Below are 25,479 nucleotides of genomic sequence, written 5' to 3' on the forward strand. Positions count from 1 at the left end.
CCCTAACCCGTACATGTTAACCTAAAGCATGCCTACCTTAAATTTCAAAAGTTACTTAGGAATCCCATCCTGAATATGTGAACTATCTACTTAACTATTCACATTAAAGTTTTAATTCTAGGGCTGCTGTTCTATTACGTAAGGAGTTTCTAGTTTCTGGGTCATCTTTCTCAGTCATTTACCTAGGGAGGATGGAGTAGAACTCATGTTAATGTTAACCTCAAAAACAAAATGACTTAAAGAAAAACCTATCAAATAATCAGGTAATTTTTCTAAAGTCAAACATAAATGACTCTAATATGCTTTCTTAAAGTATAATACTCATGTTATGTGTAAGTGCTTTCTACATTTCTTTTATTACATGAAATGACATAGAAACAAATGAATTATGGTGAGTGGACACATTTACTTAAGATTACTCAGATCTGAGGAGAAGCAGCTCTTTGAGTAGAACTTGAAGTGGGGTGATGATGAGAGGATAAGAGCCAACGAAGGTTGAGGTTGTGAAATACAGAAGTTTAAGGTACATTATTAAGTTTGGACTTTATCCTATAGAAAATGAAGAGCTCCAGCAAACTTTCTGAGGAATGACATGGTCAGATGAGCCTCCCTCTGTGTCAGTGCAGAAGATATACGAGATATCCGTGGCTGTTGATACCAAGCCAAGGCCTGGCAGCAGGAACGGAGAGGAGACACACTGCAAGACATTCATGAAGGATGATCATTTGATGACCAATTCTGTGTGAGGTGTGAGGAAATACTTTCCTTCAAATGTTTTCGATAACACGATTCATATAACGAACACTTCAATTTTCTTCACAGCTTAATTGTAAAATTTGGTAACAGGTCAATAGTGTGGATGTTATTACTAGCTACCCCCTTAACACTCGGAATAGACACTAATGAATGAGAAAACCCCAAACAGTAATGGTATGATTCTAAGGTGGATCCCCCTCCCCCCACCACCACCAATTTATAAGAAGCAAAGCATTTCCAACAAATTCAATGAATCTTAATCGGGAATACATTATCATTAATCAGAGATTTTATTTTGCTCCATTGACTGCTTAAATGTTCAGGGAGCCTTTAATTGAGAGACCTGTGCTGAAACTTGATGATATCAGGCACATGGCCATTTATTGAACAATACAAGAAGTCACAGAAAAAGGGTTTATGAAAAATGATCAAAATATAAAGCTACAACATTTATGTTAACAAAAGTTTTAATACACACTTGACTAAAAGATGCATACAATGAGTACCAAATCTCCATTCGTAGGCAGCCAACAAGATCATAAATGAATTTATTAACTTCAAACAAAACTTCTGGTTGTGCACTTAAAAAATTACAAACCATCTAAAAATGAAAATCAATGATGACTATAAAATATGATAGGATGACTTTAAAGAAAGAGTTCAAGTATTGTTTGTAAAGTTCTTCAGACACTAGTCTTTGAAAAGTTTGTGCATTTTCCATCTTTGCATAGTAAAAAAAAAAAAAACCAACAAAAAAAAAAACAAAAAACAAAAAACACACATACCACTTGGTAAACTCCACTGCAATATGTGATTCATTTTGTAACATGCACCTATGTGTACTGCTCATTTACCTAATAGGAGTAGCTCTAATTCAGTGGGCTCATGCAGTATCTCAGATGAGCAATGAAGTTAAGCACACATCTCATCCATGTGTCATTAATTAATGCAGCAAAAGTATAGCGGGTGAAATGGGAACTTGTCATCACTTAACACTAACTCTCGTTGGGTAACATTAAAGTGATATACTTGTGCTTTAAGCTCAAATTAATAAAAAAGAGTATTCACATCACGAAAATCAGCAAATGAATGGTGTGTGCAAGAGAAAATACAGCAAAAAGTTTAAAACTACATAACCTAATACCACCAAAAATAATTATAATCCGTTGTTTATGATTGGTATGGTTGCATTATCTTTCACGTTCATACACACATAGCTTAAAGCTTGTGTATTTTACATATACACACAAATAATTTAACATTGGAGCATAGGTTTGGTTACCTATGAAATTGCCAGTGTAACAAAAAGTTACACTGACATTTGCCATATGTACATAATATTTGGGGACCACTGTGGTCTGATTTAAAACATAACATCGCACATTTACAATGTTGTTTGTGAAATGCTCAAAAGTTAATTAATAAAGATTTAACTTGTTTTGTAACCACCATGGTTTTGTTTCTATTAAGTCACCGTGGTGCCTCTGGAAGAGCAATAAAATGTACATGGTGTACACAGCAGTGACAGAATCCATGAGTGAGTAGGATCCAGCAACAGGGAGACAAATGATGCAGTGACAGGAAGAGATGCTAAGTAATCTGAGTTTCCTCCGAGCTGAAAAAGCCATTGCCACTAGATAAGGGATACAACCTGTGTCTTATGAAGCCACAGTAAGGTTGATACACCTTATAAAGAGCCCCATTATTACAATATAAACATATGGCTAGTTCTAGAGAGACTGTGTACCCGTGTAGCACCTAGTACTCAAAAAGCAACAACAGGAGTAAGATGTTGGGTTATGGTCTACTGTAGCATGTAGAAATTAAGGTTTCTGGCTCTATGACTGTGATACTTCCATAATTAAGGATAGACAGGGAAACCCCCACTGTTTTAAGCAGTACATCTTTAGGACATGATCCTTTCTTTCCAAAGTCAAAGCCAAAGTTGTGAGACTAGTGTCATGAATCTTGCTAGGAAAAACCTTAAAGCTAAATCTAGCAAACTGATCTGGTTGTCATAAAGTGAACAGTACAAGTGATGTCCTGTTCCCAAATAAAGGGCCTCAGGGAAGCGTGGGCTCTTTGGGGGTCTCAAGAAAGCTCACTGAAGGGATCGTGTACTGAGTTTTTATATTCCAAACAAAGCTGGTACCCAATTTCTGTATTAACATAGATAATTAACACTCGACAGAAAATGGTCGTGATCATATTTGTGGAAGAAGAAAGCTCCATGGAAGTGAAGTAAACTCAGAGGGATTTGGGAACCCAGATTACATCTGCAAATCTGCCTGGAGGGGAAAATAAGGTGAGTTTGTATACAGTAGAATCCCATCGTAATCCAGCACAACATTCCACAGACCAGCAACACACTGCGCGCCAAACCAGGTTTGCTGAAAACGCAATACACAGAATTAAAGACTATTACAACAGTGCTCACAAGAAGGGGATCGCTGTGTCTGTCCTCCTTGTTACTGGTTTTACAGTGGGGTTCTACCACACATATTCTCAGGCAGGAAGATGAAGCGTGAATGAAATACTGACAGTAATAGATATGAATAAAATGGAAAGCTTTAATTTTTTTCCCAAGCTTTCAACATTGAAAAATCATTTTTAAAATTTAAGGCTTTAAGTTTATCCTCCTTTCACATTAAAGACAGGGAAAGAAAATCGTCAAAACCAAAAACCAAAATCATGAGCTTGGCACTTCTGTGATTAATTTGAGAGGGTGTCTACTCTCTTATGCTATATACATATGTTTATAATGACATCAAAAAAATTTTAGGAATGCATCAGTACATACACTCGCATTTACATAAGTTTCATTTTTAAATGGGTTATTTTGATGTTTTGTGTCCCCCGCCACCCGACCTTTTGTTTTCTGGGGGTTCGAGCATTTCGTTTTTAAATTGAACTTGTTTTGCGCCCAAACTCCCTGCATCTGTGGCTCCATGTCTTTTTTTAAACAAGCCCAACAATCATTGTACAACTTGTTACAAGAGAGAACAGAAACAGAGAAATAGAGAAAAGAACCCAAAAAGATGAAGAGCAAACGATAAACTCAAATTTGCAGAGAACCTTTACAAGAAAAATATTTCAGTACAGACAAGTGAAAATGATGTGTCAAAATCTCTTATTTCCATATTTACATTTATAAAAGAATTATACAATAGCATCATTGCTCAAATTCCAGCTCCCATTTCCAAAGAATACTCGTTCCAGGAGAAAAGACAATGGGAAAGTGAATCAACAAGAGCAGGAGCTCCTGGAGGGGCCTGGTCTAGACTAGGGCGTGGGGGCCAGGCAGCTTCCTTGTGTCCAACTGTCATCTTCATCTTAGGAAGTCAACTGCTCATTTTGCTGGGGATTGGCTTGCTAGCTGCTTGTTGTATATATGCCATGCAGATTTTACCCTTTCGAAAATTAGATCTTCATGCCACTGGAGTGTGTCATTGGTAGGAAAAGGAAAAAAAAAAATCATGCCAAATCATTTAGAAGGTATTAAGTGCCAGCAGGCTGAGGAAGGAAAAAAAATCGTTTGCTATTTTTTAATGGTTCTTTTATTGCACTGAAGTTTTTGTTGTTGTTGCTCCTTCTTCCTTCAGTTAGAAAAAAAAAAAAGATTCTGAAATAGTTCTTTTTATAACATTGTCTTTTGTCCCCTTTTATTGACAGGTAGTGGGAGGAGTTTTTTGAAATTATTTCCAAAAAGGACAGTTTTCTTTGACCTCATCCCTGTCACTCCATCTTTAGTTCTGTTGTCATTACCACCCAATGCTCCTGTTTACAGACTTAGTAGTTCTGGCAATGTTGCTGCAAGTATGTCATACCCAGAATCCAACAGTGCAGAGTACCGTTCGTCCAGTGCAGCTGATTCAGATGGGGCCTTGTTGAGTAGGATCGAACCTCCTCTTCTTGACATTTCTTCCAGAGCGCGTCAAAAGAAGATGCAAGCAGAGGGGGAAAATATCCACAATATTAATCAGATCATAATGAGAGAAGCGCGATGACGATGACAATGCTAGTTCCAGAGCAAAGTAATCAACTCACAACGAGGCAGATTTTCCAAAACAGCTGGAAATTCACAGAACAGCTCACACTTTTTAACGTCTTGGTAACCTCTGCACTAGAGTACATCCATTTGTGAAGACCTAAGGAAGCTTCAAGTGTTTCATTTTATATCATTGGAAGCCTCATTAGCCCAATTTGTCTTTTGTTTCAGAAGTAACTGGCATGGCCAATTGTAACTAGATGATTTTTATAAGGAGGGCTCTTCCACTTAGGGGACTATTAGAACTAAGAAAAAGTTGAAGCAGTGGTCCCCAAACTTTTTGTCACCAGGCACCAGTGCTCCTATGAGAACCTAACGCCTTATGATCTGAGGTGGAGCTGAGGCAGAGATGCTAGTGCTGGGGAGCGGCTGAAAATTCAGGTGAAACTTCGCTCGCTGGCCTGCTGCTCACATCCTGCTGTTGTGGCCTGGTTCCTAACAAGCCGTGGACTGGTACTGGTTTGCAGCCCAGGCGTTGGGGACCGCTGCAAGGGTCTTGCAGCTGTTTCTCTTCAGGACCTGAGAATTCTGCATCAGTGGATCAGCCTTTGTCAAAATGGCAAAAAAGGCTTTTTCTCCTCAAGTTATCTTGTAGCCTCGGGGGTGTGAGCTCCTACCCCACTATGGAACTAGCATTTTTCATGTCTAGAAAGTTGAAAACCGGAGTGCACAGGAAGACAGTGCACTCACAGGAGAATGGACACAGGCTCAGGTTAGTTAAGCAAATGCAGCAGATTAGCTTAGTTCAAAGAAGCAAGTTAAAATGCCTTGCACACAGTGTCCAGTCTCCTAAAAAGTGGTTCCTATGTTTAAAAAGAGGAAAGAGAGAACCAGCAAGACACTTGTACAAGGCAACAACAAAAGTTGGTTGCAACCTCCCCATGGTCTGGCTTCATGTGGGGCATCAAGCAAGGGGGCTCATGCATTTAATCTGCACACTGGGTGGGTGCAACGCTGCTGCCACCGAGGCATCATGCAAAACTGGAGACTGAGGAGTCCCCAGGAGCCCTTGTTCCCCTGCCCACTCACTCAGGGCCAGCTGGATACCCTTCCAGCCCTAAGTTCCAAGAGGATTCGAATATGTTCCTCCTCCCCTATAGGTAATTTTTAAAAGACCAAAGCTCAAAATATATATAACGGCATCCTGCAAAGTTCTTATTTTTCCCGAGATGACCACTTTGATGCTTCTCTTTTAAAATACCGAATGTAAAATATTTTAAAGAAAATCTCCCTCTTCTTTTAAAGAGTTTTCATTAAAACATCTCTATTAATGGCCTAAGCACAAGGTTCATTGGGCTAGCAGGTAATCCAAAACAGCAAACACTATTTACAACAGTACTAGTTCTTTTTCTTCCCTGTCTCCCTCGAACCCTCTTTTGAGTCAATATTCTTTAAAGCAGGCATTGCAGATGCTGCCCTGAAAACAGACGAGATGAAAAGCGACATCTCTCATAATGTACCTCTCACCGAGTTTGCTTTGGAGCACAGGATCTGCTTCTGCTACCCATGCTCATAGCTCTTGAAAGTAGACACATAAGGAACCACACTTTCCGTGAGTCAGGTGGGGAATAATAGGGACAGCTTGACCTTGTGAAATGACCCTGAAGGATGACGGGCCCCAACCTATTTATCTATGTATTACCGGAAATCAAGAGAAATGTTAAACGAATGTCTCCTCAATTAAAATGAATGGAAAGATCAAGCCAGCTAGCGCCATGCATGTAAATGACTCTTATTCCCCATATCTAAATTCTTTTATTCAAATTTAGGAAATGTCAGGTAAGTAGCCACGTCCAAGGTCATAACTCCATTTTTTAAATGGAGATATGAGATTCCATTTCAGCCTGACATACAGGTAACCTCTAGTGTCCGAAAGCTTCTGTTCCTTTTAAAAGTCAGTGTTTGAAGCTTAGATTGCAATTTTTATAGATACGATGTTATATTGGGTGGCTGGGCTCCTAGGCCAGACCAGAAGGGCAACCACCCTGGAGAACCACGTATTTCTACAGGAAAATGGACTCCGAATACCGATGGGGACTCCAGGACCACATTTCCTCCACTAATACGGAAGAACAAAGTGTAACCTCAATGCAGACAAAGAGGGACACTCTTTGTGGCAGGCTGGTTGTGAGCGCTCCCCACACATCTATCAATTGTAAAACCACTACGAGCCGCTGTGTGTTCCACTGCTCGTCCTGAATTTTCTATGTGTGTGTGGGGGGGGGGGGGGAAGAAAAAGTCTTTTTGTTCAATTTTAATATGAAAGCACAACTATCAGGGTAGGTACTTTGCTATCTTCCTTCTACAACTGTTTCATCTGAATACTCTCTGCTCGCTAGGATTGTGAAAGCAATTAACTTTCTGGTCATAACCTGTAAGCTATTTCTGGTTCATTATAAAATATTAGTGTAATCCATAAACCTCGCATCGACCCAATTTTCATCAATTTTTACTACTTCTGAACATCTATACGTTTGTTCCCACTATATACTATATACATTTCCATCTATACAAAATTAAAACAAAGCTCTTCAGGTAACGACAGCCATTTCAGATTGCAAAGCCTTTAGATCTTTCAAGGGTATATATTTATCCATCATTATCATCTTATCTTTCCACGATGAGTCATCACCCCTCCCCCCCCACCACCACCACCAAGAACACCTTGCCCAACCCTTCTTAGGCCACTTTAGACTGAGTTCACTTCCTCAAGAGGCTGAGTCAGGGAGCTGAACTGGGGCTTCCTGGCCAGCCTGGCACCACCGCCATCTGCTAGATCTGAGTGAGAAAGTACCTAATTCAGGAGGGATAAGGCATTAAGGGAATCAGGCTCTTTATTTTGCATTGAGATATGGTCAAAGAATTCAGATAAGCAACAGTCTGGTTATCCTCCTCATGGAAAGACTATCTAACACCGATTCCATTTCCTAATTCCGTAAAAAGCAAAAGCAAAAAATATATATACATATATATATATATACACATATTCTTTTGAGAAAATATAATTACCAATATTAAGTTACTTTCAAATTTCATCCAACTTGACATTCAAACAATTCAGTTAACTTTCCTTGTGATAACCCAGGGAAGGTCCTTTAAATTTTCATTTACGTGAATACCGAAACAATCCTCTCGTTAGCATGGCCGATGAAATGGAGCACAGGCCAAACAGAAAGAAATGCTGACGAAGTTAGGCTTAGTAAAAACTTGTAACCCAAGTAACTTCTCATAAAGAAGAAATCACATTTGATAACTATAGACATAATAAATGACCATCTTTAGTGTCAAAAAAAGCTCTGCCAGGCAATATGGCCACTACTGCCACTGAAGCCCATGGAGAGAGCAAGGAGTGGGGCAGCGGAACGTGGTGATCGGGTTCCACAGACCGAAACATTGTAACATGGTCAGAAGTGCTCGACGCTCCTCCTGAAGTCTTGTGATCTAAATTGCAAACAAACTACATCACTGTTACCTTCAAGTTCTTTCCCTAGAATTTCTCTTTCCTGTTAGCACCAACTATGGTGTTCATATACTTTATGTGAATGCAAATGACTAGATCGCGCCCACCTAATTTCCTGCATTAAAATTTAGGGAATGTCCACGGTAAAAACAGACATCCTGTTCATTTTTAAATGGAGATATAAAATTCTCGTTTTATATATCTGTCACCTTTCCTAAGCTAAAACGATCCTTCATCTACACAATTTTTTCCAAAGTTTAATAAAAAGCAACAGATCTAATGATCTAATCAAGTAGCATTATTATTCAACACTGGATATAGGCTATGAGTCTCCATGAGTCCATCAGAACAGAGGTTTGAAATCCTCTGCACCATAGTTCATACCTTTATTCTGTGTGTGTAGGTGATGGAGAGGAAAGGGAACATGAGGTGAGAGTAAACAAATGCAGATGTGGGGAAAAGTTGGACAAATTGGTGAACCAAGAGCTTATATTCATTTTCACCTTAACGACTTGGAATCCATAAACTATATCCTCACTTATTATCCTCATACTTTTGGAGTATTGGATTAACTGAAGCTACTAAAATATAGCTACCACATTACCAATATATCGGAATATGTTAAATAAAATAACCTACCAAATAAAGCATGTTTTTTCTTTCCAGGAATTCTACAGTCTTGCTTATAGGAGTGTTGTTTGCATTAAGCAAAGCTTTTAGACTCTACTATCCTACTAAAAAAGATCTAAATTTATATTAATTTTGATCACAATAGTCGTGATAAACCTTCAATATCACTTTATACACATAAAGGTGCATACATTCACACATGCACACACATTCACATATATTCATCCTTTTACCACCTATTTCAGAGGAAATATGGTTTAAGAAAAATCTATAAAGAATGGCAGGTAATGTCAGGGGCCAAAGCATAGCTAATCTCTCATTTATAATAGAAGAAGTCACGTATGGTATTATACTTCTACATCTAAATTACTCACAGTTATACACCTAAAGAAGTGTGACATTAGGAAAAAGCAATACTTCTGAGCGGTTAATACATTCTCCTTTAATCTGAAAGTGCATGTGCTCTCAAATTCTTCAGTTTACTTTGCTAATTTCTCTTCTGGTAATAGAAACCTGGTTTCAAGAGGGATTTCCAATAAAGGTATTGAGAGCAGTTATTTTTACAAACTGTTTTTAACTTCTAAACCTAAAGAAATCTCTTTCGTATTTACCTTGAACTCAATGAGAAACTCGAAGGCTTTCAGTTCAACTAGTAAATAATTATACTTCCAAATTATTTCTAGACTAATCATCTCCAAAATTGCCATGCACTAGGAAAGCCTAAGCTTTATCATTCAGCGCCCAACATCTTCTATTGCAAAGAAGAAGCTGTTACTTAACGCTGAATATAAACCACATAGCTACTATTGAAATCTAATGCAAATTCACATAGATCCTCGTGTAGCAACTAATAGCACAAAAAGCAACAGCTTCTCCAAGTTTAAACTCTTAAAGTCATTTCACTTTTGACTTTAAAATTCTGCTGCCTGTTTCAGAGCATAAAAGTATTTACTTCACACTAGTGTGTGCCTTCCTATAATTTATTATTATTATTATTAATTATTATGAGAGTCCTGGGGCATGGGGAGGGGCGTTGACTTAGTGCAGCAGCACAAATGCCTACACAGTAATCTCCACTCTGCCATCAACAGAGGCTGTTTCTCACCTAAGTGTCCATCTCCACCAACCCCCCTTTTTTTCTGCTCTTCTAATGATTAGACATCTCTCTCAGATATAAATAATCTGTACAGGGCCTAATCCACTTATATACACAGTGATAAAGGCTTTTCAGTTTTTCCCCAAAGAAACATGCAATTCAAGCTGTGAGCTAGGCCAGGCCGCTGTTTTGAGGTCCTGCTACAGAATAGTGCTCTTATTTCCAAATTTTGAAATGGTAAATTTGGCACTGCATGTGGCTGGATGGCAAAGGTGCACAGTAGACTGTTTCCCAAGCCTTTGAAACTGAGGTTGCCTGATGCCAAAGAGGCTAAAGCCTGGGCATGAGCCAAATCTCTTTTCCTTGAGGAACATTTACAAAAAAGTTCAAAGGAGCATTATAAAATAATAGCAGGTTATGGAAGTACTTTAATGTGTAATCACTTATTTATAGTAATGAGCCACTAAGAAAATTTTTGCTCAAATTAGGCCAGTCTGAACTAAAATATATTCTTTTGTTAAGCGCCACATGAGTTGCTCATTATGTGGGCATCGTCTTATTAATATTATGATGAGAAATTCAAATGTGAGTTGCCCATTTCGTGTGTGTGTTTTCGAAAACACACTAATGGCAAAACTACTGTCCCATCAAATGAGTTCAAGTTTATAAATATCTCTAGAAAAGTACCATTTGATAACAACTTTCCAGGTTGAAGCTGCTTCAAAATTTGTAAGCTTAGTCATTAAATCTTAATGTAGTAAAATCAACAGAAAATGTTAAATTTATTTAAATCATCTTTTGGTTTTTCTTTTGTAATCAGATTCTAATAATAACATTTTACCTGGTTTAAATATACTGAATTCGAGATTCCAAATAAAAAACAGACTAAACTTCATAATTAAGGCAATTACTCAAATAATTCAGGCCACAAACTTCCTCTTTGAGTAACCAAATGGAGACAAAGCGGGTTTTGAATTTAGGTAACGGTCTTATTCCCCACTTAAATTTGTTTCCATAGGTCTGGATAAAACTTAATTTATCATGAGGACTATTTGGCACAGGAGGTCTTATTTACAAATCAAAATAATCAAGTCACCACAGCATTAAAAGCTATAAAAAGCAATTATCCAATAATCTAAGGTATGGAAACTGGATAAATTAGGTTTAAAATTAGCCAAACTGGATAAATTAGGTTTAAAATTTTTTATCATAATTAAGGATTATTTGTGATTATCTGGCATGTCTATTTAAACAAACTTAGTTTAGTGATCAATGTACAAGCTAAAAGGTCACTATGAAAATGCACCAGGCCTACCAGTTATGTCAATATTGGCAGTTAATTAGAAAATATTAAGTATCACAAAGCCATAGATTTCAAATTCCAATGTGAAACTAATTCAGTTGGTTAGGGAATTAATGAAAATATATTTTATTTAATCTGGTTTAAGTGAAGCTTTTCAAATCACAATGCTACATAAACTACATGTGAAAATTTTTAAAAATGGTTGTTACCTAGTGAAAGTTTCAAAAATTCAATGGAACATAAGCCTGTTTTAAACATACAGAAAGAATTTATATCCACTATTTCCAACTACACAGTTTCTCTGCTTATCTATGTATAAATAAATATATCTCAGAATGCTGGCTCCTAAAAGCTGAAATGTCTCATAAAAAACTTTTACTTAGTTCTACTTAAACCAGTGCATGTGAATTCCTTCTATAATTTATGTTTTCCCACTTGCCTGAAAATGACATTTGAGTTTCCATGTTTCTTCTTTTCTGACCCATTTCTGAATAAAAATATTCAATTTTAGCAGTTTTACTGTTAAAACTTGTAGCAGGAACTCAAAACTTGGTTATGTAAGCAGAAAAGAGAAGTGCCAGAGCCACTGAGAAGAAGGCATGCGGCGTTGCTTACTTAAATCCCCATCCTGTGCCCCCAAGGACAATAGCTGCTACCAGGATGGCACCAGCGATGGAGCCTATTATGAGATTGGTGGCACTAGGACCTGTGACAAAGGATCATGGGAAGAAAGTCATATGAGCCAACCACTTTCGTTACCACAAGGGAAAGGCAGTTAAGCGGTTTCAGGAAGTAAATACCCTGCATAAAAGATTGCTAAACACATAAATTGCCTGTATTACTTAGCCTAATTGCACTTTCAATGCTATGGATAGCTACTGTTTGGATCTGAATGCCTTTAAATCTAAAGTTTCTGCAATGCTGATAATTAAGTCCCATTAAATTCACCTTTTGCAGAATTTGAAGCAAATATGCCCCGATTGCTGTCATTGCCTGTCTTTCTTCTCCTCCCCTTTCCCAATATCGTGAATCAAACAAGTAAAAAAGTGCATAAAGAACATGATTGAATTAGAATTAGCTCAATCTGATTGGCAGATGAGGGCATGAAAAGAAGGGAAAATATTCTACTGAAGTGTTCTTTCAAGCGACACATGAAGTTGTCTGAACGCTAAATTTTTTTAGCCCCAACTGTGAGACAGTTAAAATTCAGAAGTCAGAAGGTGGTTATCGATAAAGATCTGACTTTGAAGTCTTGTTCTCAAAGATAGATTTCTTTACTGTATGAACCCACACAGTGTTTAAACAGCAACATGGGGTTCCAAAGGCAAGATATAAAAGAATTGTAAAACTCATTTGGGTAATTTTGGGGAAATGGAAAAAAGATTCTTTAAGTTCGATTAAGATTATCTTTCAAGTTCCCATTTGAAGTTTGAGGCTTGGATATATATACGTAAAAAGAAGGGAACAGGAAGGAGGACAGCAAGAATAAAAATACAAAAGAAGGTTTCTGTCAATTGTTTAAGAGTTGATAAATATTACAACACACCCTCTCCACTCACATGAAAAACACCTTAGCTCATTATTTTTAAATGTAAACAACATTAACCTTAACACAACTACTTCAAACATCACATCCTACAGGATTCTAATATGCAGGTAGAGTGCCTCCAAACAGCAAAATATTTTCAGTCCTAACATCATGTCCCTGTTCTAGAAGTCACAAGGCCAATTTTGGTAGTTCTCCTAAAATCCTCGATTTTGTGCACACATTTGTTACTGTGTAAAGAAATTCTCTTTTCTGCTCACATCAGTGCCCTCAACTGTGTACATAAATGGATGCCACTTTTAGCAGCACTAAAATTGTGTGCGGCATATGTTTTTACTCAGAGACTACCCAGTGCCTGTGGGTGTGAGTAGAAAGGTGGAGGACAGCTGCAGTGGGTGTCTCGGGAATGCAGTCTCTTCAGGCTTCTGGGCTTCTGACGGACACACTCTTAAGACTAACCACTGAGGTTCCATAGAACACCAATCTCAGTGGCCTGTAGAGATACACCAATAAAATAAAAATGCTAATAATGAAAACAATAAAAACAGGTTGGCCGCTATATATTATATATATATGAGCATTTACAACATGCCAGGTGCAGTTCTACTAAGCACGTGACAAGGCTTATTTCATTTGATCCTTACAAAACTATACAAGGTAGGAACTATAACTATCTCTGTTGAACAGATGAAAAAACTGAGGCTTCTAGAAATTGATGAGTGATGAAGGCCAGATTTAACTCAGGTTTGTCCGACTCTAAAGTTTCTGCTGTACATTAATAGTCAGAAAGCTACAGCCCACAGCCACATCTGGCCCTGCTGACTGTTTTTTCAAAGAAACTTTATTAAAGCACAGCCACACTGATTCGTCTACATGTTGTTTGCCACTGCTTTCATGTTAGGACAGCAGAGTTGCACGGTTGTGACAGACATCCGTCACCTGCAGTGCCAAATGTATTTACCATCTGGCCTTTCGCAGACAGTTTGCTAACCCCTGTGCTAATGAAATATTATGCCATTTATATGTATTTCCTCCCCACGGTTTAATAGGGAATCAAATTTTGACACAAACATTTAAAGATATTTATATTACCATGTACATAATCTATGCTTTAGACATGATTTTGCACATTACTAGCTCAGAGAACAGATTGGAATTAAAATTAACACATAATCCATGAGAAATGATTCCCAATGTACAATTATTAGCTAAGGGTAGAAATAAAAGCGAACAAAATGAATAAGACAAAACCTCTGTCCATGGAATCCTTAGTGACTAAATGAACATTATACTAGCAGTTAAACTAGAAAATGTTAAAACTATATCATCCTATGTAGATTTTATTCCTTTTAAACAGTATTTACTTTTTCAGCAATTAAGGCAAAATTTAAAATTCGAAGGAAAAAATTAGTTAACTAACAGACAGAAACAGTGTATGAGCCAAGAATAATAACATCTACTTTCAATACATATACACACACCTATACAGACTTACCTGTCACAACCAGAAAAGGCCACAAACCAACAACACTGGAAGGGATGAATGGAACAAATGCCAGTAACAAGGACTATGCTTTACAACAAAGGCCGTGGATTTTGCCTAGCTCTAAGACTCAAAGGGAAAATTATTAAAATTCATCCCTTCAGTTAATACGTTGTAGCCCACCAACAGCCAATAAATTATATTGAGAAAATGGAATTGGGATGATTTTTCTAAAAAAAAAACTACCTTTCTTCCAAGGAGGAATTTCACATAAACGTACAGAATTTCCTCTGGAAAAGAAATGTTACTTCTATATATAATCCAGTCAACAGAGCCAAGGTGAAATTTTATAAAATAAAGTTCTTATTTTCCCTAAATATTTTACTTCTGTGATATACTTTATTTTCTAACCAGAAAGGAGAAATGAAATCTCTTTTCCAGTATTTCTAGCTTCTCCTGGGTTAACTAGTTTCATAGCCAACATCCATCGGAAGAGCCAAGTCTAGTCAAAACCCTGAGATCCAGGAGGGAGAAGGTTTATCTCCAAAACAGAGTGTGACCTACGGAGCTGCTTCCCTCTTCGTGCTATTTCTCCCAGATCCTGTAAGAAGAGCATCTGTGTGGTGCAATGGATGGCATTAAGGGGGTGTGCGTGTGATGTTATCAGCAAGCCCATGGTTTGGGCTGGCTGAGTGGAGGGTATCTGGTGATTTCTTACAATACCAGTAATTTGTTCCTGTGAAGTGTTCACCACCACCACAGTGAGTAGAAAAGACAGCATGAGAAGGAGTATTTCTGTTATTTGCAAATGTTCTCTCTGTAATTAGAGAGAGGGGGAAAAAAAACCATAGCAATGTTTTAATCTATAGATTAGCAACCTCATGAAAGCAATATCCCACGAACTGACAGCTATTCTGAGGATACGTGGATCAAGTATAGAGCAACCTAAATAAAGGCACCAGGAGAGCTGTATCTCTGTGAGGGCTTAATGGGCAAGTGATGTGCAATATATTTATTAACATGCTGGCTATTTTTAAGACAAATCCACCAGATAATTAACAACCGTTCACTTAAGGTTTTGCAGGTTTGGATTAAATATCTTCTCATTCTTAATGCTGCTGGCTCCCAAAAATTTATGTAAACTTTGTTTAAATTAGTAACTTGTTTTATAAAAAAAAAAAAAAAGAAAAAGAAAGGCAGTATCCTAAATATCTTCTTTAAAAAAAAAATTAAATGGAAGCTTCCTATATTGCTCAAAAAAATTGGAGAAAATATTAGCGGCTATCATTCAAATTATTTTTAAAAGGAGCTACAACTGTTGGTAATTCCTAGTTGTATATGTGGATCTATTTGGTGACAATTAAATTTGTTACAGGAATCTTAATAAAACACCCATATTAAAGCATTTTTTTGACAATAAGTAAATTTTTTTTAAAGTCATATCTTAAAATTGCCTTTTCAAGTGGAGGAGCAATGGAAAGGTTTGGACCATTGCCTTAAGTGTAAAGACATCATAAGCACCCCAATATTATTTTATGCCCCACATTGGTCCAGACAGGAGAAGGTTCTCCACTGCACGAGAAAACCACAAGACACAAACACATCCACATCACACCACAAGTTGCACTACCACAGGACACACATCAATGAGACAACACATGGGAAGTCAGGTACCAAGGGTCAGCTCACACACCAGGAACCAAACAGAAACACTCTGATACTCATAAAGATGCTTACTCTATTCCCCACCCTGTGCCTCCAAAAATCACCCCCAGGGCCAGAATCGTGCCTGCCACAGCACCTATTAGCCTGCTTGTGGCCATGTTCACTGTGTGGAGGGAAAAACGGAGATTTTTTTTTTTTTAACAAAGAAAATTAATTACACACTGATTTCACTAACATACAAAATAATCTCTTTAGGAAATGTTTTGAAAGTCAGTTAAATAAAAATCTTTGCTTTATGATTTGAAATTAAGATCTACATACACGCTGAAAATATTCGAGGATAATTTTGAATTTACCTTCGAACTCCACTAACCCTACTTAAAAATATAATGTCTTATACCTTTAAACATATAAATAATCCAGTTTGAGATACCATTCCTACAAAGAGTGAGGTAAAATTAAAATGTAGTTTAAATTGCATAACAGCATATCTATATTTTAATTATGAAAGTAATAAACCATTAGTATATATTTTTTAAAAAATTCTCAAGCTGTAAATTAGGTCTGAGAAGCTACATCTTTTTAAAATTCAGAACTTGTTCAAGTCTTTGAAAATCTTTACAAATTTAAAAAGAGAGTATGTTTAAAATTAAATGTTCTTTTATCTGGAAAGTTATTTTACCTGGAAAAGTCTATTTCAAATAACTGTATTTATTTAGGGTTGTGTCTGTGTGTGTGCATGCAAGTGCATGGACCTATATTTACTTTATCTCACATTTCTATGAATCAAAAGTACTGGCTTCAAATCAGGATACTAATGGAAATAGAGATTAGCCTCAATAAGGCTGCATTTACAGACTGTGTGCTATGCGACACGATGAAAACAAAACACAGAATCACGATTGGAAGTCACAATTTCTTAAGTCTTCCAAAAAAGAGAAAATCTTAGATTTCTAAGCCAGGTAAGCAACTGTACAATTACTTCATTTTATCACAGGGCAAATAATGAAAGAGAGATTCTAGTTTTCTCATTACCTAAGTACAACTTGAATTGTCCTTAAACACAAAAAAGATGGGGACACAACGGAAAACAGAGAAAGGCTATTGAGAGCAGTGAGAGTATTACCGTATATGTATTACCACAACATATACGGTAGTGGTAATGTTTTCCAAATATGATGATATATAATTTGAAATAACCTAAATTACAACTCAGATTTCCAAATCATGGAGGCAAATACTGAGATAAAAGGTGTTCCAGATATAATGTCTCATTTTTTTAAGACCTTAGAAAATCATTATTTTCAGAATATTAAATTAATTAGAATATATTATGTTATATGTAGAAATAAAAAAATATATTTTAAAAAATATATTTTTATATGTTTTTTTTGCTTAATTGTTAGGCATTGGCTCTCAGAGCCAGAATACACGAGAGTCCTATTATCTCTTAAATTTTTATATAAGTCATATATGCTAAATTATAGAAAATGCACTCCTGTAAAATTTGATGCTGAATAAAAATTTGTTAATTTTTAAAAAATTATAGTAACTGTACGAATGACGAATATAAATATTTTAAAGGCTTAGGATGTAATTTCTCACTGCAGAATCAAGAGAATTAAGCAATCCATCATGTAGGTGTTCAAAACACAACCAAAGGAACAAGACATTTCTACAGATACTTCAAATATGTATGCAAGATAAACAGTACAGTCTGTAATCTCCACCGAACAAGAATAATTGTCTCCAAATTCTTAGCTGATAAGTAAGCATGTACTCTTAACACCAAAGCAAAAACGAAGTGGGAAAATAGCTTTTCCAAAAGTATCCTCTCCCCTCCTTTTTCTTCCACCCTCCGACTACTTCGAATTCTGCTGTACTGAGAATATACGTAAAAGTCATTTGATCCTTTATCAAGATAGTAACAAGTTTATCTTTTCTAGTAAGTGGGGACTCGATCTGTTTTCAAACTGACATGAATTAACTCACAGGCAGGTGAAATTTTACAGAGGATATATTTGCAAGCTGAGGTCTCAGCAGCTCTTTAGAGCTGCTAAGAATTTATTATCTTATTGAAAAAAAAAATTCCTGGGATTGTGGGGGCACATGCTCTAGTTTTACTTCTATACTCATTTACTTATGATGTAATTGTATTTGTTCACTCACTCACTCATTCTTTCATTATCTACTAAATGCCCTTTTCTGTTCTAGGAACTATACTGGGCAAATGATTATAGACCTTATTTTTCTTTTCATCCCGTGAAACCTGAAGATGGAACTCTTAAAGATTCTAGCTTAAAAAAAAAAAATTCTAACTAATAACATAGTCTTCCTATCAGGGACTTAATTTTGCTCCTTAACTCTTTGACACACTTCTCTTTCGTTATTGACTGTGAAAATTATCATTTAGCAGTATGTTTCCATTGTTGTTTCCTTGTTTATTTCTGTTGTTTATTGGTTTATAATTATTACTTTTAGTCTTGGTTCCTACTATCGAGGTTCATATGTATTAAAATGTAGACCTTTTGAGAAGTATATAGTATCAAGACACGAACTATGAATTTTCTCTTTATTAAGAATTTCTATTTTATGTATAGAATTCTTCCACAGATAAGTCATGTTTCAGACATTTTGAAATTGTGTTTTTGAAACCAAGTGGTTCTTTTTCTTCTTCTTCTTACTTTTAGGGAGTTTCTGAAATAGAAAGGTGCATCATTTAGTCCACGTGATTCCAATGAGCCAAAAGGGGCTATAATCCTATATCCCTTAATATTTCCAAGATGGGAGGTATCAAAACCATCATTTGTACTCTATGCACCAAAGTTCTTTCTACCAGATTTATTATTTTGCTAAAATTTAAGATTAGAAATAAATACTAAATATACTCTTTAGAGTATAATATTGGCATGACAAATAGATATTTTATCTAGCTCCATATTTCAATATGTCAGACCTACACTCATCTCCTTACTTTTTTCCATGAAATAATTTTTAAAAAGTTCATTTTGGGATACATTGGGACAAATATCTAAGAAAACAAAAAATAAATTATTTCATATAAGAATATTATTTCAGTCAGTTTAGCTGTCTATGAAAATATCACGGCATTTTTCTGAACCCAAAGAAAATAATAACACAGTTATTGAAAAATTTTAGAACTTGGAAAATCTTTATATTATTAATGAGACTATTGCTAATGAGAAAAATACCTTAGTGAAATATAATTATACATAAGCATAATCATATATGAAAATCATAACTTCTTATATCTAATCATATGAACTACAAATCATAGATTTGTGCACTCACCAAACAAGTCATCTTTTTAAAAGATACATGCAAAAGGTAAACACAAACACTAAATAATACCCTTCAAGGTATTAAGACTTAGAAATTATTGTTTCCAAAATACTAAAATGCTAACAATGTAACACTTCCTTCAACAAGTAATAAATCAGCTAATAAGCTTAATTATTACTTGGTCATTGTTTCACCGCTTCTAATTATTATTGTGCTATAAGAACCAGCATAACAACTTAATACATACTCACTCAACTTTAAATGAGGCCGTGTACAATAACAGAAAGGCCTCGGACTGAAGATCAGGTAATCTGTATTTTATTCTTGGTTCTGCCCCAACTACCTGTTAACCCTGATCATTAAATTAGTTTTCTTATTTGTAAAACAATGGGCCTGGACTGAATTTCCACTAAGGCCTTTCTATCTCTGATTTGATGACTATGATCATGATGAAAGGGTCCAAACAAAGCTTCCCAGGAAGCTCTCTGCCCTTCCATATCAACAAAAACATTTTATCTGTCCCAGAATCTTCTCTTCCCTTCTATGATGGTGATGTAAACCATCCAATAAGAAAGGTTCCATTGTATCTCATAATAAGCACTATGCAAAGGTACCTACAAATTACAAAAATTATGGATACTTGACATGCCTCTTCCCACAGCAGGTCAGAATTCTAGGTCTCTTAAACAGAGTTCAAATATACACTACATTTGCTGAACAGTGGGTCAAAAGTGAACAATTTTAGTGCAGAGTGACTTCAATAGCAATGTTTTCGTGCATGTTTTTAGTTCCTACCGAGCTGAAGAGGTCGAATTTTTATTCTTCCAGCAATTTATAATTAAAATGAAAGAAAAACCTAAAATACATTGGTTCATTTCTGACAACCTCAAATCAATGGAAAGAGTCACAGAATTCACCTTTACTTTTACTATTTTGGCCTTGATCCAAAGGGCTGTAGTTGGGTACAATTTATCTTGCATTCATTAAAAAAAAAAAAAAAAAGGTAATAGCTTCATTTTCCTTCTTGAATTTTTTTCTATAGAAAGTATAATGAAATTAAGTAAAACTGAGTATTTTTAATACCCTCTCACTGTATCTATACTAAAAACCTTCATCTATGAATATGACAGGTCAGATTACTGCAGTGTTGCTCATTACATACAGCAAGCATTTGGGGAGGGCCCAAACACAGCTCCATAAGGCAAGTGCCAACCAAATCCTCGATCATGAAAAAGAATATACAACATGCAATTATAAAGAAAAACGTTGGCGCCTCACGCAGCTGCTGAACCCACAGTCAAGAGAGTACTAATTGTTTCAATATCTTGAGTCCATTTCCTGTTACTCTTCAGCAAGGCAATACAACAAACAGATATTGATAAACTGAAAACCAGCACCAATATGCAGCATTTCCTTCCCTTACATGTTCCCAAAGGGAAGAGGTATAATATTTGTTAAGTGCTTACTGTGTGCTAAGGATGCACTGTCTTTTAAATAGTAGAGAGTCAATGAATATTTGCTACCCAGATAAAAATAGAAGTACATAGTTTCTCTTTCATCTTCTTCTTTTAACCAGAATATCGAAAATAAAATCATAAAATCTACAACGAAGTGTTAAAGTTTTGATTTCTATTGTTCTCCATTTTACTAGTATATTAACGGATTTTTCTATAAAGGCTGAAAAGATAGAAATAAACAAAGAGAAAGCTATTATTTAGTTATGCTAAAATTGCTCGACTTTTCTGGAAATCTAATAATTTACAATAATAACTGTTCTTCATTAATATCAATTATTGGCTTTTTCAATTTAATCAAGATTATTAGAGATCATGAGGATCTTAATTTTAGAACCAATGGCTATCTTGACCCTAATGACTCCCTTGTCTTCATTAAGAATGTGAAAAACAATAACAACAACAACAACAATGAAATAGACCAAAATGCTTATATTAATCACCTCTGAGTTGTGGAATTAAGGGTGATTTTTATTTTTTTTAATTTTTTCTGTATGTTCACAAATTTTCTACTATAAATATGTATTACTTGCATGATCAAAGAGGCTGTCTTTAAAGATCGTGTAAAATAGCACCATCATATTAAATAAGGAAAAAGCAAAACAAACAAACAAAAAAGGCAGTTGTGAATTCTCCTTCTCTAGAATGCAGCTATTCACTATATGCCTCCATATAAGTTTTCTAGGCCTGGGTGGATATAGAAAGGAGGAACAGACAGAGTCAGACAGTTAATAATCCCCTACTCGACCTAATGGAAAAAGGCAGAGTCTAAGCCGATTTATCTCTGCCCATCTGTTCAGGCACCTTTATACGTCCCTTGAGGAAACAGCATCTAGATCTTCAAGAGAATCACAGACATGTCATAGAGAGAAAATTTGGAAAAAACGAACCTCTGCTTCTCTCTCTCAATCTAACTTATGAAGGTGGATCCAAGAATTTTTTGTTCCAGTTTTAAAGTAACAAAAGACTACATGTAAAAGTGAAATTGGTTCCTTTTTAGAAACAGAAGAACAGAAATAGACTGTGAGGGTGTGATTATTATTCTTATAGAATTTTAATATTATGGACATATTAAGCAAATGCATAGAAAGTGTTCTAACACACTCACAATTACTGAACATTAAGTGCACACCTGAGTCGGCCTACATCCCTTCAGGAATTTAAGACTACAGAGTTTCATATGTTTTTGAAGTCATATTTTCTCATATGGGCAATACTGAAGTTCAGAGTTTAAATGAGATTTTATCCAAAACTAAGCAGATCAAAATGGCACTATTTCTACACATATATTTCCCACCTACAGGAAAAAAGCATGATAGTTATTTATAAAATACTGTTAGCAGTATCATGAAAAAGAAGAGCCTGATGTACAATGTCACTGGGATACACTATTCACTCCTTGGTTTTCCAGGTACATACAATGCCATAGGTGCTACTGTAAGACTATCGCAACTAATGATTTTTCTTGGTCTTAAAAAATAATATCAGGGCTTGGGAATGGGGAGAATGATGAGAAAGTGATTACCATATTCATGATGACATAGATTACGTTATAGCATTATGTAACAAGAAATTGAGCCTGATATCGGGCACTTGGGTCCTGGTCCCAGCCCTGCCTCTGGTTACCTAGGTAACTATAGCATATCACCTGACCTCAGGGCACCCTCATCTGCAAAATGAGGATGGTCTAGCTGGTCACTGAGATGCCTTCTAATTCTAAAATTCTAATTCCACTCCTTTTAATGGTTGATAAAAAACAAAGGTCTAGATCTTTCATGTTTTCTTTGAACGGTTCGAGTTCTGTGAACAGAATTTAACTTCTTCCTAATCAAAGTGTATTTAAAACAGAGTATGGAAGACTATGACTTCCATATTTTAGTCTTCACTTCTCAAGTACTAAGGAATTTCACTTCTCAAGTACAATTTCACTTCTCAAGTACAATTTCACTTCTCAAGTACTAAGGAATGACAAGACTCTCATGTCAGCCAAAAAGATTTATCTGTTAGAAAACTCACATAGCTCAGATGAACTATAAAATTAGCATTTGTTATTATGAAAAAAGAATGAAGTTTGAAGGAAAGAAATGAAACTGGAAGAAAAGAAATTGGTAAATTTACTCCCTCCTAATCTCAGTTCTAGATGAAGGGGTAATTCAAACATTTTTTCAACATGATATACTAGAATCCTTTTTTCTACAGTAACATGAATTATGCATTTTAATGGCAAAAAGAGATATTTTTACGTGTCTCTTTTCCAATCGATTACGTTTTATTGGCACCATTGGAAAAGTACCAATAAATTCTGTATGTTAAGAATTGAAACTGAAATCACACAAACCCTTGGGTCCCTCATCCTTGGGGGGGTGAGGATTCCTAACTGGATCCCGGATACTGCAGTCTGTCCCTGCCCAGGTGAAATCACAGATGCAGGTGGCTTCGTTACTACACACCTGTGAAGAACAAATAACAGAGATGGAACATTTTCACTGTGCTTTGTAGAATACTCATGATAAACATAAAAGAGACATGGGGTCTGGCAGACACTTTAAAAACCATTTTCAAATTCTTTAAAACTCTCCCACAGTTTTGAATACTAGGTAAGGGGAATTCATGTATGGATCAAATAGCTGAATGCTGTTTTTTCAGTTCGTTACAAAAAAATAAATAAATATTAAAAGGAAGACATTTTAATTAAATTTAGTTATTCATGTTGATATTATTTAAGTATAGAAATGTTTAATGATGTAGTTTTTTTTTTTTCAGAAATAGGACCATATTAAGGAACATATATGCTTAATTCAAGGAATTAACAAAGAGTGGGCTCAAGAAGTGTTGCTAGAGATTGAAGATCAGGAGACCTATATCACCAATGCACTGCTCATCACTTTACCATATTCAACACTAAATTCATTTGGCGGTACTTTTCCCGCCAAATATGCACCCTCCCACCTTCCCTCTCTGCCATGGTATCTCTTCTCTCAGTCAGCCAGGCTGGAGACCCTCCTAGAATGATCTCTGTCTCCTGTCTCTTCCTCTGGGAACCAAGCAGCAAGCTGGAATGGACTTGTAATTTAGATGAAATAAATAACCGTCTGCAAACTAGAGATAGAGTAGTTTAAACCCTTATTTGCCTGTAAAATACATTCAGAGACAGATTATTAGAGATGACAAAATCAAACTTAAGCTTATTGATATAAGAGGCTTTTTAATCTGAAATGTTACAATACCATGATTATGATGAACAAGACTGACCTTTTTTTTTTTTTAACAAGATTAAAAAGTGGGAGGAATAGTAGAGAATCAAGGGCCCTTTTATTCATTAAGTTTTATAATGCTTATAAAGCAATAACTGAAAGGTTCTTCCCAGTGCATTAATTTGAACAGCAACTATTGAATATTTACCGTGTGCCAGGTACCTATGCTAAGTGTTTTATGTATAGTATCTCATTATCCTCACGCTAGCATTACAATGGATGAGAGAGGTTAAGTGACTTGCCCAAAGTCAGTGGGATAACAAGGAGAGCAAGAAGAGCCGGGATTCAAATACAGGATTCTTCTAGCCCCCAAATCCATGCTCTTGATCACTAGGCAATATGGGCTCTCTTGTGAGCCTATGCTTCAACTAAACCTGAAACTGTAATACATAGTTATTGGGCATACGCTTCTTAGGCCTTTCAACCTTATTGTATTCTATATCACCTGCCTCGCTATCTATATTTTTGAGTATTTTTACCTTCATCCCAGCATCTTCCTTTTATATTATCATTCTCAGTGTCCTTATGTCTCTTTTATCCACTTCTGAGCTCTGCATAAATTTTGAAATATCTTTCTTTTACAAGCCCAATTTGAATAATTATTAAGATGTTTTTAGATATTAAGCCTAGGTTTGCCAGAAAATGTCTGCCAAAACTCTTTCTTCATAGAATTAAAGATACATGCAGGTAGAGGGGCAGCTCCTCTTTGGCTGGCAATGATTCAAATGTACCCACAGAACTTTAAATGTGTGAATTATCAGTGATCCAACCTCTAGTCTGATCTGATCTTGTACACATAGACACCCAGTATGCATGTTGAATAGCTGAAAGGGAATTACTGAGAAGTTTAAGTTATTTTGAACAGTATAAAGTAATCACATTGGGTCGATACGGTTCATTTAGGAATCATATCAATATTCTTCCAACTCCTTAGATGTCGAGCTATATCTAGAGAATGTGGTGAATTCAAGTAGCTAGTGATAAAAGAAATGACAAAAATACACCATATCAATGCATATAGGTGTTATTGTTAACAGATAAAGATATTAAGAAAATAATCATAGTGCACAGATATCGGCAATAGCCACGAAAGGCGAGTAGGTGAACTAGAAGTCTAATCACTGTGAACTCTTGACAATGCCAGACAATGAAGGTTTGAATTGAAACATTAAAGCCTACTTACCCCATGGCCCGAACAGACTTTACCCTTGGAATCAAGTGGGCAGCTGCTCATATTTAGGGCCTGAATCTGCAGGCACTTCCGATCTAAACACATCATAGAAGGGCCGCATGGCGTCCCATCTTCCACATAGCCCACATCTGTATCATCGTCTAACACCACGTGAGCACCACTAAAAAGAGAAAGACATTCAGACGATCATTAGCACCACACTTAGAAATATAATGTCAACATGAATGAG

The 25,479-nt window shown here is 36.0% G+C and overlaps 1 protein-coding gene across 3 annotated transcripts in view; it reads right to left on the reverse strand.

Moving 5' to 3' along the window:
- Positions 1–1,029: 1,029 nt before the first annotated feature.
- The window catches only part of ADAM23 (ADAM metallopeptidase domain 23), a 139,827-nt gene continuing 115,377 nt past the window's right edge, over positions 1,030–25,479 (reverse strand). The window contains exons 23-26 of one of the 3 annotated variants that reach the window (XM_016135067.2): positions 25,242–25,410; positions 23,143–23,254; positions 11,909–11,999; positions 1,030–4,677 (exon numbers count right to left, since the gene is read on the reverse strand). In XM_016135067.2, the coding sequence (XP_015990553.2) occupies positions 4,629–4,677; positions 11,909–11,999; positions 23,143–23,254; positions 25,242–25,410 (421 nt within the window). In that variant the 3' untranslated portion in view covers positions 1,030–4,628. Of the gene's footprint in view, positions 4,678–11,908; positions 12,000–17,401; positions 18,685–23,142; positions 23,255–25,241; positions 25,411–25,479 lie in introns of those variants that run through there. The other 2 variants (XM_036237004.1, XM_036237005.1) reach the window with 2 other exon arrangements.

The sequence above is a fragment of the Rousettus aegyptiacus genome, unplaced genomic scaffold (genome assembly GCF_014176215.1).
Source record: "Rousettus aegyptiacus isolate mRouAeg1 unplaced genomic scaffold, mRouAeg1.p scaffold_m13_p_2, whole genome shotgun sequence".
NCBI classification, from domain to species: domain Eukaryota; kingdom Metazoa; phylum Chordata; class Mammalia; order Chiroptera; family Pteropodidae; genus Rousettus; species Rousettus aegyptiacus.